General features: G+C 46.2%; 1 protein-coding gene across 2 annotated transcripts in view; it reads right to left on the reverse strand.

Annotated features, from left to right (window-relative positions):
• Positions 1 to 14,987, reverse strand: part of SLC2A4RG (SLC2A4 regulator) — a 29,647-nt gene extending 14,660 nt beyond the window's left edge. For both annotated transcript variants that reach the window (XM_082271541.1, XM_082271540.1), the window contains exon 1: positions 14,801 to 14,987. In XM_082271541.1, the coding sequence (XP_082127667.1) occupies positions 14,801 to 14,943 (143 nt within the window). In that variant the 5' untranslated portion in view covers positions 14,944 to 14,987. The remainder of the gene's footprint in view (positions 1 to 14,800) is intronic.
• Between the last annotated feature and the right edge of the window lie 1,074 nt (positions 14,988 to 16,061).

Consider the following 16,061-nt stretch of genomic DNA (forward strand, 5'->3'; position numbering starts at 1 on the left):
TAAAACTCAATCATATAGTAATAATTAAAGGACTATAACCTAATCTGTATAGAAAAAAGTTGTATAAATAGTGTCCAATAAGACCCCATTCACACTAGCGCGACTTGTCAGGCGACTTGGTCGCCTGACAAGTCGCGGTGGGTCGCTCGCCATTGATTAGCACAGGACCCGTTCTAATTGGAGCAACACAAGTCGCTCCGACTTAGAAAAAGGCTCCTGTACTACTTTGGGGCGACCTGGAGGCGACTTGTATTGACTTCAATGATATGAAGTCCGTGCAAGTCGCGCCGAGGTCGCGGTGCATGCTGTGCACCGCGACTTCACAGGTCGCCCCACCAAGTCGTGTCGCCCCTGTCTGAACGGGGTCTAAAACTTATGTGCAAAACAAGCCAGTATGGTAATAGTGCTCCTTGGTGGTTAAAACTCTTCCTCCACCTTTTAACTCTTCGTGTCCCAGATCCTTTCAGTGCAATCACTTCTAGGTGTCCTAAATGATCACCTCAATGAGGTCAGTAATACGCCAGTATCACTTGACCATTAATGGTTCTGGTTCCTTTGTTCCAACGCCGTCCACTTCCTCCGGGGGTGATCCTTGGGTCTCCTAGTTTTTTCCGGTCCTCTCTCCAGGGGATTTGCACCGGATTTCCTATGTGGGATTTCCTAGGGTCCTTCCTTGTTTCCTTAACGGTGTCCACTGTGCCTTCAGGCTCATATAAATAATGGGGCCATCATGGTGCAGTATATCAGACTTTTATTATAAACAAATATATAGCCAACTCACATTTAAAACCACTGCTGTCTGTGTAGCGTATTCGAGGATCTCCATCCCGCTCCATCACTTCCGGGTATTTCCTCCTATGCGTTACGTCACGAATACCACGTTGACTTTCCCTGAGGAAGTCACGTGGTATTCGTGACGCAACGCGTAGGAGGAAATACCCAGAAGTGACGTGACAGATCACCGAATACGCTACACAGACAGCAGTGGTTTTAAATGCGAGTATTTAGAAAATATATTTAAAACGAAATATCCAAAACATGAAAATAAACAATAGAAAGATCATTAATGGTGTAATGATCCACACCAGAAAAAAGACCAATGCAGCAAATAATCAAACTAGGGATCGACCAATTATTGGCAAAGCCGATATTTTGAGGGCCAATATGCACTTTGCCCGATATATCGGAATCGGCCTTTTGATTTACCGATATTGCCGATATTTCGGGAAAGTGCTTGTACCGGAGTGATGCCTTAAGCTACAGGCATCACCCCCGTACCGGTGTCCATAGCCGGCGGTCGGCTGTCTTGCAATGACGACTGATGCGGCTGAGAAGCCGCTTGGCAGTCATTCCAAAGAACGGAAAGGGGACGTCCCCCCTATCCTACCTTCACCACTGTTGTCTGACCGGGTCTCCATCTGCACCGCCACTGTCTGACCGGGTCTCCCATTTCTTTGAATTAGACGCCGCCGAGTACCCAGAAGTGATGTCATGACATCACTTCCGGGTACTGGCGGCGCCAAATTAAAAACACAGCATTCAAAACAGCCAAACTTGGCGTTTTGAATGCTTTTAAGTGCAGAGGAGGGGTTTGGGGTATTTTAGACCCCCAGATCCCTCCACCACAGTACCTGTAGACATTACATTTTGTTTTTTTAATGTCCGAAAATAATCGGCCAATACCGATGACAAAAATATTGGTATCAGCGGTAAAAAAACGACATCGGTCGATCAATAAATCAAACTATATTATATATTGTCCATTGTTAACATACATAGAAATGGAGCATGTATATAAAGCATCCATCCCAGTGTACGGAGGGGGTCCCAATGGGACTCATTCATAAAAATGACTGACATCTGACTCGAAGTTGAGCCCGAGTGGAATGCGAGTCTTGAGATGAAAGATCCAGAATACTTCCGTCCAACACAAGGATCGGAACACATCACCCCCCCCCTCTTGGCACCCTGACCTTTTCAATAACCTGGACCCGCATGGCTGTTTCGTCTCCATTGTGGCACCCGTTAAAGTGCTTGGCCACATTGGTGGACAGATTTTTCTCTATACTGTAGATATGTTGCTAAAACCGATCCCTAAGGCATCTCATGATTCTTTCTATATACTGCATTTTACAAATAGCACATGTGATTAACCACTTTAAGTCTGCTCACGTTGCTGCTACTGCAGCAAGGTGGCAGCCCCGAGTCCAGCGACATAGACCTCCCTCCTGCTGTGTTTAGACACAGCGGGAGTCAGGCCGGAGGAAGAGAAACGGCGATCACCGTCTCTTCCCCGATCGTCGGGGAAAGAGTGAAAAAATCCGCCCGCTTGTGTAAACAAAGCAGGCGGATCTTCTCTGTGACAGGCAGGGACAGAGCACAGGATTCAGCATAGCTGAACCTGCGATCTCTGTCACAGAACCCCTTCCCCCCACACACGTCAGTAAGCATGAGGCACACATTTAACCCCTTGATCACCAACAATGTTAACCCCTTCCTGGCCAGTGACAAAATGTCAAAAATGTCACTCGCGATCGTCGGGTGGAGAGGGAGAAAGGCAGGTGACTAATTAAACAAAGCCGTCTGTCATTCTCCCTTGTGTAAGAACAGAGATCATACGATCCTGCTATGTACGATTGTATTTCTCTGTTGTTACACAAACAGCCACATCCCTTCACAGTTAGAAGCACGCCCCTAGGGACACACTTAGCCCTCCCTCTCCAATAAAATTAACCCCTTCCCTGCCGGTGTCATTTTTACAGTAACAGTGCATATTTTTAGCACCGATTACTGTAGTAATGTCACTGGTACTCCCAAAAGTGTCAAAAATGTCAGTCAAGGGTCCGATCTGTCCGCCGCAATGTCGCAGTCCGGCAAAAAAAAAAAAAGACGGGTAATTAACGGGTAATGGAGGCAGATCGCCGTCATTACCCGTTAAAAAAAATAAAAATGACAAATATCTTTCCCTTAGTTAGTAAACGCAATAACTTTTGCGTAAACCAATTAAAATACGCTTATTGCGATTTTTTTTTACCAAACAAATGTAGCAGAAAACAAATTGGCCTAAAATGTTAAAATATTTTGATTTTTACATTTTTTTTTTTGGGAATTTCATATAAAAAAAAAAAATGTGAAAAATATTGTTATTTTTGCAAAATTGTCGCTCTTTTTTTGTTTATAGCGCATGATCAAAAAAATAAATAAATAAATCGCACAGGTGATCATATACCACCAAAAGAAAGCACTGTTTGTGGGAAAAAAAGGACGTCAATTTAATTTGGGTACAGCGTCGCACGACCGCGCAATTGTCCGTTAAAATCACGCAATGCCGAATTGCAAAATAAGCCCTGATCAGGAAGGGGGTAAAATCTTCTGGGGCTTAAGTGGTTAAATATATGCTCATTGAGAATTTTTTTTGTCAAAGACATGTAGCTAAATATTATATATATATATATATATATATATATATATAAATTTATTTTTTTCACATTCTGCTATATAAAATTCCCAAAAAAAAAAAAAAAAAAAATTTTTTTTTAAAAATCAAACATTTGCTTTAAGGGCCAATTTGTATTCTGATTTTTTTTTTTTGTTCCCCCCCCCCTCCCCAAAAAAAAAAAAAAAAAAATTGCAATAAGTGTATTTTGATTGGTTTGCGCAAAAGTTATCGCATCTACAAACTATACAAAATAGGGTAAAGATTTGTCATTTTTATTTATTTTTTTTACTAGTAATGGCGGCGAACTGTGATTTTTAGCGGGACTGCGACACTGCGGCGGACAGATCGGACACCTAGCTGCCATTTTTTACACTTTTTTTTGGGGGGGGGGGGGGGACCAGTGACATTACTACAGTAATCAGTGCTAAAAATATGCACTGTTACTGTAATAATGACACTGGCAGGGAAGGGGTTAACCCAGTGGTGATCAAAGGGTTAAGTGTGAGCCTAGGAGGTGTTTTCTAACTGTATGGGGGATGGACTTGTGAAATTACCACAGAGACATGTGATCCTATATAGAAGGGTCACAGGCGCTCTATGATCATTTCATAGAGAAGAACGGTCAGCTGTGTTTACAACAGCTGCCCGTCCTCCTCTCTCAGCGGGGATCGATCGCGGGTGCCCGGTGGCAGTCGCAGCCGCTGGCCCGTCGATCGGCATCTCCACTGCCTAGTGGTGCCCCCCAGCACCACGCACGCGACCGACGTAGGGCTACGTCGGTTCACACAGGAGAGCCAGTCTGCCGCAGTAAATGTGCAGTGGGCGGGCGGTAAGCTGATAAAATATACAATGAAACATAATCCAACTTCTAAACATTCCCCTCACTCCATAGATCCTACCTTTCCTAATATAACAAATACAAGCAGCAAGTGAAAGAAGCAGCAGTTCCATACAAGCTGGGGTATAATCTTACATTGCAACAACAATGGTGGTATTCAATACGAGTGTATGTGAAATATAGCAATTCTCACACATATGGGTTCTTCTCATCTAAAGACGTGTTCACCTTCCATCCTGAAGGCCAATAATAAATCTTCATTCTATTTAATTAACTGTGCTGCAGCAGATTACTAAAATATTTTCTACATGGGGAGGTTAAAAAGACATCCCCCCCCCCCCCCCCAGTCAATATTCAACCCCTTGGCGTCGGCCCTATGCAAATAAGCTGCCTCTCAGCACCTGGTGGCAGCATGTTTTCGTTAATTGCTGTGTATACACCTGTGCTGAGAGCGCGCGTGCGAGCAAATAACAGCGGTCACGTGATCTTAAAGCGGACCTTCAGTCATTTTTTTAATCTTTCCACCTATTAAATCTTCTGCCCTTGTTTTAACTTTGGACAGCAAAACATTTTTTTTTCCGCCAGCAAATACCTTATACAGCCCACTTCCTCTTTCTTGTCTGGTAATTAACCTAGGCTGATGACATAGAGAGAGAGAGAGAGAGAGAGAGATGCATGATGTCATCAGCCTAGGTTAATTACCAGACCAGAAAGAGGAAGTGGGCTGTGAGATTGCCAGCAAGGGAGGAGTCATAGGAGAGCCAAGGAGAGCTGGACAAGGGAAGAAATAACAGGAGACTACAGAGATCCATGAGTATTCATCAAGAGAGGAGAAATGTGCAGGCAAGCAGTGGTGTGAGTGTGTGTGCGTGTGTAGGGCCGCTGATAAGCCAGTACCACTGGCCCTGTTGTACTGGGTCTGGTGTCCTCAGCTAAGCAGGGGGGCCCACGCAGCCTCAGAGACAATCAATCAGTCTGGTAGTCTTCGGGTAAAAACCAGCACCAGTGGAAGAGCTCCCAGCACATCCAAGTCCCGCCTGTCAAAATGATTGCCCGTCTAGCATCCCAGCAATCAATCAGGTGCATGGAGGCCCCAGCATTCAAAGGAGGAAGATGGAACTTTTCCTTCCCTGGCAGAGTGATCTTTCTCTGCTCAGCTCTGAGTTGGTCCTGAGAGAGTGAGTGCGTGTGAAGCGGGTGGCAGCAGCAGGCAGAGGCAGCTGACCATCTGATTCCAGACACTGACTGCACATATTTACTATGGATGGAAATATGGCATGGGGTGCTGATTGTACTGCATTGCACTGCACTCTGCACATATTTTCTATGGATTGCATGGTGTGGCATGATAAATCATCACTTGAAGACAAACCTACACTTTGTTTCAAAGCGGGGTCTGGGGAGGGGCTGAAGGGGACCCTGTCAGGTAGGATGTACTGGGACACAGTCTATTCCCACAGAGCAGAGGCTATAAATCACCTGTGTGTGTGCTGCAGGGGGGGGGGGGGTGGTATCTCTTGAGAGCGTCATAACAGACTGTCAGAAGTGACTCATGCCGACAGCAGAGGAAGGACCCTACTCAGTGCTTTGTCTTGAGGAAAGAACTCACTTTAGAGGGATAGGTTTTGTTCATTTTTTCATTTCAGGGACTGCACTGTGGGGTTAGCACTTCCGCCTGGCAGCACTAGAGACATTGATTCGAATCCCAACCATGGCACAACCTGTATACCTGTAGAACGCTGCGCAAATTGTCAGCGCTCTCTCTCTTTTTTTTTTTTTATATTCGACTTTTTAAACTGGAGCTCCAGGCTCCTTCAGAAAAATATAAGTCGGCAGCTACAAATTCTGTAGCTGCGGACTTCTAATAGGACACTTACATGTCCAGGGATCCAGCAGCGTCTTCACCCGAGCCGATTTTTCGATCAGCTCTCAAGTGCGGTCACCGCTATCTCGGCTAAGGGAAACCGGCAGTGAAGTCGGTTCTCTACTGTGCATGAGCAAAACGTGCTGTGCTTTGTGAATGGCCTAGCGGTGGGGGAAAGAGGAGGGAGGAGGGGGCGTAACTTCTGGCTGAGTTTGCCACGAGCCAGAAGTGGGAGCGGCTTTTGGATGGAGACCCGCTTTAATATCATAAAATGTAAATAAATATGAACTAGGGATGCACCGAATGTTCGGCGGCCCAACATTATTCGGCCGAAAATAGAAAAAATAGCACTTTCGGTGTTCGGCCGAATAAGTAAAAAGGCCGAATAAATTTGTGCCGAACAATGTCAGCGGCGGTCACTAAATAGCGGCCCGCGCGATGCTTCCGCCCGGACCGCGAGCCCGCTACCTAGGAGTAGTCCTTCAGTCCCCTTCCTCATTGCGGCTCCCTGCTCACACGCCGCCGGTGTCCTGTCCGGCCGCGAGTAGGGGGTGTGACGTCACGCGCGCATCCCGCCCCCTGCTCCTGACTGCGGCTCCTTCACACTAGGTCCAGCAAGCGTGACACTATGTGCACGCCCCGCCCCCCCCCCCCCCCCCCCTGTTCGCGGCTTTTGGCTCCGACCTGGCTGCAGTTCAGGTATGTGGAGCACATTTGGGGGAGAATACGGTAGCTGCACAAGCATTAGTGTGCAGACTGCCATATTTTGCCATATGTTGCCACTTGCCATGCTCATTAGAGTGCCCTATAAAGTGCCCCTTAAAAAAAAAAAAAGAAAAAAAAATGTGCCCAACAGAGTGCTCCCTTGACATAAAATGTGGCCATCAGCGTGCCCCTTATTTTATGCTAAGGGACATGCTGATGAGCATATTTTATGTTAACCACTTTACCACCGGAGGATTTTGCTGTCTTCCGTCCAGGCCACTTTTTGCGATTCGGCGCTGTGCGACTTCAACTGACAATTGCGCGGTCGTGCGACGCCGTACCCAAACAAAATTTACGTCCTTTTTTTCCCCACAAACAGAGCTTTCTTTTGGTGGTATTTGATCACCTGTGCGATTTTTACTTTTTGCGCTATAAACAAAAAAAGAGCGTTTATTTTGAAAAAATAACAATATTTTTAAAATTTTTTTATATGAAATTCCCCCCAAAAAAGATGTAAAAACCAATTTTTTTAAAAATTTTTGGCCAATTTGTTTTATGCTACATATGTTTGGTAAAAAAAAAAATCGCAATAAGCGTATTTTGATTGGTTTGCGCAAAAGTTATTGCGTTTACTAACAAAGGGAAAGATTTCTGTCATTTTTGGTGTTTTTAACGCGTAATGGCGGCGATCTGCGATTTTTTTTGCGGGACTGCGACATTGCGGCGGACAGACCGGACCCCTGACTGACATTTTTGACACTTTTGGGGGTACCAGTGACATTACTGCAGTAATCAGTGCTATAAATATGCACTGTTACTGTAAAAATGACACTGGCAGGGAAGGGGTTAATTTTATTGGAGAGGGAGGGGTTAATGTATGCCTGGTGCTTACTGACGTGTAGGGGGGGAGGTGACTGTGTGAGTCATGGACAGATCGGATGTCCAGCTATGCTGAACAGTCCGATCTGTCACTCCCTGTCACTATGGAGATCCGCCCGCTGTGTTTACACACAGCGGGCGGATCTCCAGACTCGATCCCCGACGATCGGGTAAGAGCAGCGGCGATCGCCGCTGCTCCTCCCCTGGCCCGACTCCCGCTGTGAATGAAAACAGCGGGAGCGAGCCTCCGGCGGCGCGCAAGCGCCGCCCAGAAGGGGGAGTGTCCAATCACGTTAATACTACGTGACTGGACGATAACGAACCACTCTGCCGCAGTAGTATTACTGTGAGCGGTTGTAGAGTGGTTAAGGGGCACTCTGATGGGCATATTTTATGTTAAGGGGCACGCTAATGGGCATATTTTATGTTAAGAGCAACGCTGATTTAAATGTTTTGTTTTGCCCATCCCCCCCTAACATAAAATGTGCCCATCAGCGTGCCCCCTAACATAAAATGTGCCCATCAGCGTGCCCCCTAACATAAAATGTGCCCATCAGCGTGCCCCCTAAAAATTGGCAAAATAAATGGAAAAAATGCGAAACACCGCGTTCGGTATTCGGCCTTCGGCCAAGCATTTCATTATTATTCGGCTTCGGCCAAGAATTTCATTTCGGTGCATCCCTAATATGAACTTATTGTCAGCAAATTATTGGCACCTTTAGTGCAAGAAAAGCTCAAGAAAAAGTGATCCCTTTAAATTCTATGTCCTCACACTGGACCGCTGTCCTTCTCTGTACTATGTATACTACTAGTCCTATCAATCCACCATGTAATGGAGATGAACAGGCAGACATGTTTGAAAGCCAGTGTGTAAAAACTATCTGTACCCCTAAAGATACAATAAAGAAGTGAGTGTAGACACAAAGGAAGAGATTTACTAAAACTGGTGCACAGTAACCAATCAGCTTCCAACACCAACTTGTTCAGTTACCCCTTGCTGAGTGCGCTATAGCCGAATTAAGTCTACAGCGGGGTGGCACATTTCCGGGACAGAGTCTATTGACGTCCTCTGCCCCTCTGTGTGCCCCAGGGGTGCGCTCGGTGATCGCTGTGTACTTTGGACACCGCGGATCACAGATTGAGGTAAAGGGCAATCACAGAGGCCCCCTACCACGTGATCACCTCCATCCAATCACAGCACATCACATGTAAACAAACGCCAGTTATCGGCATTTACTTTCCTCAGCTCTGTCAATGGCTTTCCTGTGACAGGACACATTTACACTGATAATCAGGTGCCACCGCCACCCATCAGTGAAGAAGAAAAATTATTTTCAAAAATGTTATATCAGAAAGAAAAGGGGATTTTCCCCCTCAAAGTTTTCGGTCTTTTTTAAATTTGTTTGCCAAAAAAAGTGGTGATTAACCACTTAAGGACCGCCCCACATACATTTACTGTGGCAGGACGGCCCTTAAGCCCAAAATCACGTACCTGTATGTGATTTCCTCCATCGGGTCTGGGGCGCACACGCGCTGCCGGAGCCTGACTACCGCTGTGATTGGACACAGCGGGAGCCAAACAGTGGGTTCGGCGGACGCAATGTCCGTTCGGTCAGAGAAAGGAAGAACGACGGTCTGCCTATGTGAGCAAGGCAGATCGCTCTTCTGCCAGAGAGAAAATAGAGATCTTGTGTTTCTGCTAAGCAGAAACACTGATCTCCGTTTTCCTTTAGTTCCCACAGTTAGAAAGCACTCACAGGGAATACATTTAACCCTGTTAACGCCTTCCCTGCCAGTGTCATTTATACAGTGACAGTGCATTTGTTTGATAACTGTATTAGTGACACTGGTTCCCAAAATGTCACTTTGTTACAGATTTGTCCGCCGCAATGTCGCAGTCCCGAAGCACCAGAGATAAGCTCCTCCCATCTTAACAGGAAACACAATAGTCCACCATTATAAAAATATCAGCCATACCTGTGTGCCTCAGTATTAGTAAAGCACCGAAGGAACTCTCAGTAACCTTATGAATCTGCAAAAATCCTTTGTGCTGTTTAGGGCGGGAATGAGTGCTGCCCTGGAAGACTTCTTAGAAAGAGAATTACCAGGTACCCAACGCCGTTTTCTCTCAGGGCAGCATCTGAGAGAATGTATCAAGCAATTCTTACTAGGGAGGGGATAAGGTCTGGAGCACCTTGCGACCAAATGTCTGGTCCTGACTGGACAGCTGGTCAATGCGGTAATGCCTTGCGAAGGTATTGAAGCGCGACCATGCCGCTGCTCTACAGATCTGCTCCGGTGTTGCCCCAGCCCTTGAAGATGCCCAAGCTTTGGTCCAGTGGGCTTTGACTCCGCTTGGTGGGGCAAGGTTTTGTGCTTGGTAGGCTGCCTGTATAGCAAGCTTTATCCATCCGGCTATAGTACTTTTCAAGGCCTGTTTTCCTTTGTTGACTCCTGTGTAGAGAACTAATAAGGTTGTTGTTTTGCGCCAGTTAAGCTATAAGAATTTGTCTTACATCTAGCTTGCTGTACGTGTCTTTTCTTGCCATCCATTGAACTTGGAAGGAAGAGGATAACCACATTTTGTGTTCTGTGGAAAGTTGAAGACTTTTGGTAAGAAAGCCAGGTCCGGGGTTAGGATTAACTTATCCGTTTGAATCAGATAGTAGGATTCTACCATATATAGAGCCTGTATTTCACTTACCTTCCTGGCCGACACAAGGGCCACTAGGAGTACTGTTTTTAGTGTAAGGTATTTATCCGAGCATTTCTCCAGTGGTTCAAAGGGTGGAGAGAGGAATCCTTTTAGCACCGTGGAGAGGACCCATGTCGGAATTCTGCGGAGCTTCGCGGGTCTGGCTCTTTTTAACGAGAGAAGGAATCTTCTTACAAGTGGATTTTCTGCCAACCTGATGTCTAGGCAGGATGATAGAGCCGCCACTTGGACCTTCAAAGTGTTATGGGAGATATTGCTGTCCACTCCTTCCTGTAAGAAATCAAAAACTGCTGGAATAGTCCCCTTTTTGGGGGTCTCCTTTGCTCTCGTAGATGGTTCTGGTCACGGGTTTTCTGCTTGCTAAAATGGTATCCATTATCCTGTTCGACAGACCCTTCCTCTGTAACCTCACCCTTTCATAAACCAGGTCGAGAGCACCATGACCTTGTGGTTCACTATCCATTTTAAGCTTTGCAAGGAAGAGATGCTCATGCTCAGATTGGTTTCCAGGCTTTCTACTGATTTGGCAAAGAACAGCAGGTCATCTAGGTATAGCACCACGCCTATGCCCTGCTGTCTAATGTTTATTAGGGCTTCTGCCATTATTTTTGAGAATATCCTGGGTGCCGAGGAGATGCCGAAAAGCAGAGCTGTATACTGCAGGTATAGAGTGGTTGCCGGGCCTTGGACTGCGAATCTTAAGTATCTTTGATGATTCTTCTTTATCGGTACGTGTAAACATGAATCTTGCAGATCTACTATAGCCATGAATACTCCCGCCAGAAGGATATTCCTGACTGAGTCCATCCTGAATCTCTTGTACTTTATTACTTTATCCTTTTGTTGAGTGGCTTGAGGTTCAGTATGAGCCTTCGCTTGCCTGATGGCTTCTGCCTCGCAAATATGTTTGAGTAAACTCCTGTTTTTTCCTCTTCTAGCAGGACCTGGCAAACCACTTTTTGTTTCAGCAAGATTTCTAGTGCGGATAGAAAAGCCTTTGCGTTGTCTGTGTCCTTTGGGAGTGTCGTCACTAGGTACTTGGTCGGGGGACAAGATTAAAGCCATCGAGTAGCCTTCCGCTATCGTGCGAAGGAAAAATCTGTGATCTGTGATCTTCCTCCACTGATAAGCAAAGGTCGCCAATCTTCCCCCCCCCCCCCCCCCCCACGTAGAAACATTCATTATTTTTTATAAAATCTCCCTTGCCTTTTTTGTTTTGTTGCGTCCAGCGCTTCTTTGGTCCCGTTTTTCTGCTTCTTTTTGGTTTGGGGAAACCCTTAGTTTTTGGCTGCGGTTCTGTCCAAAACCCGAACAGTAAATCGCCTGTAAAGGGGATTTCGCATAATCTATTTTTGGAACCAATGTCCCCTCCCCATGACTTCAGCCTCAGGGCTCTCCTGGCCGAATTGATTAGGGCAGTGGTCCTCGCTGATGCCCTCAATGCTTAAGCTGAAGCATCCGCGAGGAAGGCTGCCACTCCGGTTAGCGAGGGAATTGTCCTTACTAATTCTTCTCTTAGGGGGGTCTCCTAGCAGCTCTTGTAGATGAGTCAGCCAGACTAATAAGGTCCTAGCCGTGCAGGTGGAAGCTATGGTCGGATTCAGATTCGCTGCCCCTGCATCCCAAGCTCTCTTTAGCAGCGCCACTATCTTTCAATCCATGGGATCACTAAGGGTCACAGAGTGGTCAAAGGCTAAAAGTTGGACTTGTTTGCGACTCTGGCAAGGGAGGCATCAACATTGGGGGGCACTTTGCCCAAGATTCTGTATCCTCCTCTGCGAAGGGTATCTGTGCTTAAATCAAGGCTGGCGTAAAAAGCTTCTTTTCCGGCTCTTCCCATTCCTTCTTGACTATTCTTTTCAGAGTCTGACGTACCGGGAATGTTCTTGGTTTTTTGGTTGTCAGCCTTTATACATCTTGTCGAGTAAGGAAAGCTCCCCCATTTTCTGCTCTTTGATGTCCAGCCTGTCTGCTATGGCTTTCAGCAGACTGTGTCTTCCGAAGAAAATAAGAGTGCCTTCTGATGCTGGGTCTTCAGATTCTGAATCAACCGAATCAGTTTCCTGCTGTGCTTGGTCTACCTCTTTCCCACTAAACGAGGGGATGGATGGCCTGCTGGTCGACGGGGTACTGGTCTGGCTGTAACTTCCAATTTTTCAATAGCCAAACATAGTGGCCCAATCGCACTTTTTATTTGCTTTTTGAAGGAGTTGAGCATGTCAAAAAGGAAACCCTGTGATTCCTTGGCCACCCATTTTGTTGATGCATTTCTGGCATGATGGCTTTTTCCATTCTAGGGTAAACCAGTGACTGCAAGAGGCGCATGCCTTGCTGCTGGTCTTTGCCCTTTTCTCTTCCGGGGTCTTTGTAAGTAAGCACAAAGGACCCAGAGATATGCAGTTACCATGCACAAAGAACCGTTTGTAGTGAGGTAGAGACAGAGGGAGCTCTTGAGTGCTCTGGTTTACCTTGGAGCTGTCCTGACATGCAGGATCAGCAGGGCAGGGTGGGGAAATGTCAGACATGGTCAGCCCCTGAGAGCCTCTGCTTAGATGCTTCTTAACTACTTTCTGCTCCAGTTCCAGCCCTCAGCTGACCCCGTGCAGGTCGGACATACCTGCACTGCCATTGCTCTCCTGGTCTTGCTCCATCTGTTTCATTGAGAAGAGAGTTCACTGCTCTAGGCCAGTGGTCCTTAACCCTGGCCTACAGGGCCCACTAACAGGCCAGGTTTTAAGTATTACCTTGGGGAGATGCAGACTAGAATACTGCAATCACTGAGCAGCAAATGATATCACCTGGGATGTATTTCAGTTATCTTGCAAACCTGGCCTGTTAGTGGGCCCTGTAGGCCAGGGTTGAGGAACACTGCTCTAGGCAGCGTGGGCTCCAGTTTCCTAGGATGATAGGGCTGTCTGCGGAAGGCTGCTTTGTGGGGGTTCAAGCGGACGGCCAGTGCCCGGTGCAGATGGCGGCGACTCTATGGGGGAATGCCATCGGCATCCAATAAAGCTGGGGGGATGGTTGCATGCCCCTCAGAGATGAAAACTCAGGCAGAGGCAAAAGGCCAATTTGCTGCCCCAAGTCTGCAATACTGAAGCCCGCTGGGCTGGATGGGAAGCTGACCAGGGAGTCCCCTGCAGTCAGCACAGAGACTGAAAAAAACAAACTGCTGCAGCTCCTGTGGGTCCGGAGGAAACACAATCAAACTGAGGCATGCAGGTATGGCTGACATTTTTATAATGGTGGAATATTGCGTTTCCTGTTTTAGGTGGGAGGAGCCTAGCTCTCAGATGCTGCCCTGGAAGACAATTAGAGAAAAAAAGTCCCTAAATCTCATTAGGTTTGCAGACGCTATAACTTTTGCGCAAACCAATTAATTTACACTTATTGGGAATTTTTTTTACCAAAAATATGTAGCAGAATACATACTGGCCTAAAATTGATGAAAAAATTAGATTTTTGTATTGCATGTGTTTTATAGCAAAAAGTTAAAAAAATATATATATTTTTTTCAAAATTGACGGTCTTTTTTTGTTTATAGCGCAAAAAATAAAAACCACAAAGGTGTTAAAATACCACCAAAGAAAGCTCTATTTGTGGGGAAAAAAATGACAAATTTTATTTGGGTACAGCATCGCACTACCGTGCAATTTTCAGTATCGCAGTGCCATATCGAGTATCGCAGTGCCATATCGCAAAAAAAGGCCTGGTCATTAAGATAAGAGGGTAAAACCTACCGAAGCTGAAGTGGTTAAATACCACCAAAAGTCAGCCCTATTTGTCTCAAAAAAAAAGAAGATAAAAATGTCATATGAGTAGGGCGTTAAATGATTGCCGATTCTCAATCAAAGCAGGAAAACACCGAAAACTGGCCTGGACAGGAAGGGAGTATAAGCGCCCATTAGGCAAGCGGTTAAGCTTTGACAATAAAACCTGGAAGCTGATTGGCTACCGTGCACAGCTACACCAGATTCTGTGTGCACCAGTTTAAGTAAATCTCCCCCAAAGGAACAGTAATTTTGTGATTTGCAGGATTGGGTAAATTAGAAGTGGGGTTGGGGGGGGATTAGCACAGTCACCACATTTCAGGACTGGCAAGCTGCAATATATTAATTGTTAGTTTTAGGTTTAGATCTGCTTTCTATGAGCCTGTTACTTAACACTGCAATAACAAAGTACAGGGTCACTTAACAGGTCATCAAATCTGGAAGCAGATCAAATAGACAATATTAGTCTAACAAATCACCCTTTGACAACACAACGCTTTTTGCTACCCTTACAAATAACACTGCATGTAATAAACAGATCCGTTCTTTGCATGATACAGTTGTACAGTGGGTGTCATTGCTCGCTGACCTGTGCCTGGGGACGGGGATGACACTGGAAAACACAGGTGGGAAGCGGCTCTGTACAGGTTGAGACTGGGAGACGGGTGCATTTGGAGACTGCAGCGTTCCACACAGGAAGTCCTGGCACTGGCCGGTCCGTGCCGCCAGCATGCTGTCATACTGAAAAGGTGTCCGGGTGTCAGCGTAGAAGGCAGAAACCTGCAGAGACAAAATACACGTGAGAGGTCAGCAGCCATACATCAGTTGCCTGAGGGCGGAGTGACACCGACAGAGCCGGGTGCCGTGTTGTGTGTTTGGGGTGTAAACATCTCCTTCCGGGATGGCAGAGGGGGGGGGGGGGGAGGTGCAGACAAATATATCCATGGGTTAAACATTGTGTACACTAGGAAGCAATGTGTATTTGTATGGGGTGTCGGCGTACGTGTGTGTGTGTGTGTGGGTCTTAAGTTGTGCGGGGTATAAATGAAGGGAGTATTGGTGAGGGAAGGAAGGAAGGAAGGAAGGAAGGAAGGAAGGAAGGAAGGAAGGAAGGAAGGAAGGAAGGAAGGAAGGAAGGAAGGAAGGAAGGAAGGAAGGAAGGAAGGAAGGAAGGAAGGAAGGAAGGAAGGAAGGAAGGAAGGAAGGAAGGAAGGAAGGAAGGAAGGAAGGAAGAAAGAAAGAAAGAAAGAAAGAAAGAAGTCCACGTGTGATGAAGACGGGGTGCCCGTGTGTGAAGAAGAGGAAGACAAAGGGGGTATCTGCGTGTGATGAAGAAGGGGATGTCAGCTTGTGATGATGATGATCAGATGCGTGAAGAAGATGATCAGTCCGTAAAGGGGGAGTAGACATTGTGGGGTGTTGGCAAATGAGGGGGGGTAATCTATGTGTAAAGAGGGAATAGGGTGTGTAAGTATGCAGGGCCATGGGGGGGGGTTTGGAAGGGTGACTATTGTTGGGGTATCAGTGTGTAAAGGGGGTGTGTCAGTATATTATTTATATATATATATATATATATATATATATATATATATATATATATATATATACACACACACACACATATATACATACACATATACACACACATATGTGTGTTGAGGATATCAGTATGTGGGAGGGGGGGGTTATCAGTGTGTAAAGGGGGGGGTGTCAGTATATACACACACACACACATATACATATTATATATATACACACACACACACACACACACACACATATGTGTGTGTTGAGGCTATCAGTGTGTAAAGGGGTGTGTCAGTATGTTGGGGGGGGGGTGGCATCAGTGT

This window comes from Pelophylax lessonae, assembly GCF_965119305.1.
Source record: "Pelophylax lessonae genome assembly, chromosome: 11".
In the NCBI taxonomy this organism is placed as follows: domain Eukaryota; kingdom Metazoa; phylum Chordata; class Amphibia; order Anura; family Ranidae; genus Pelophylax; species Pelophylax lessonae.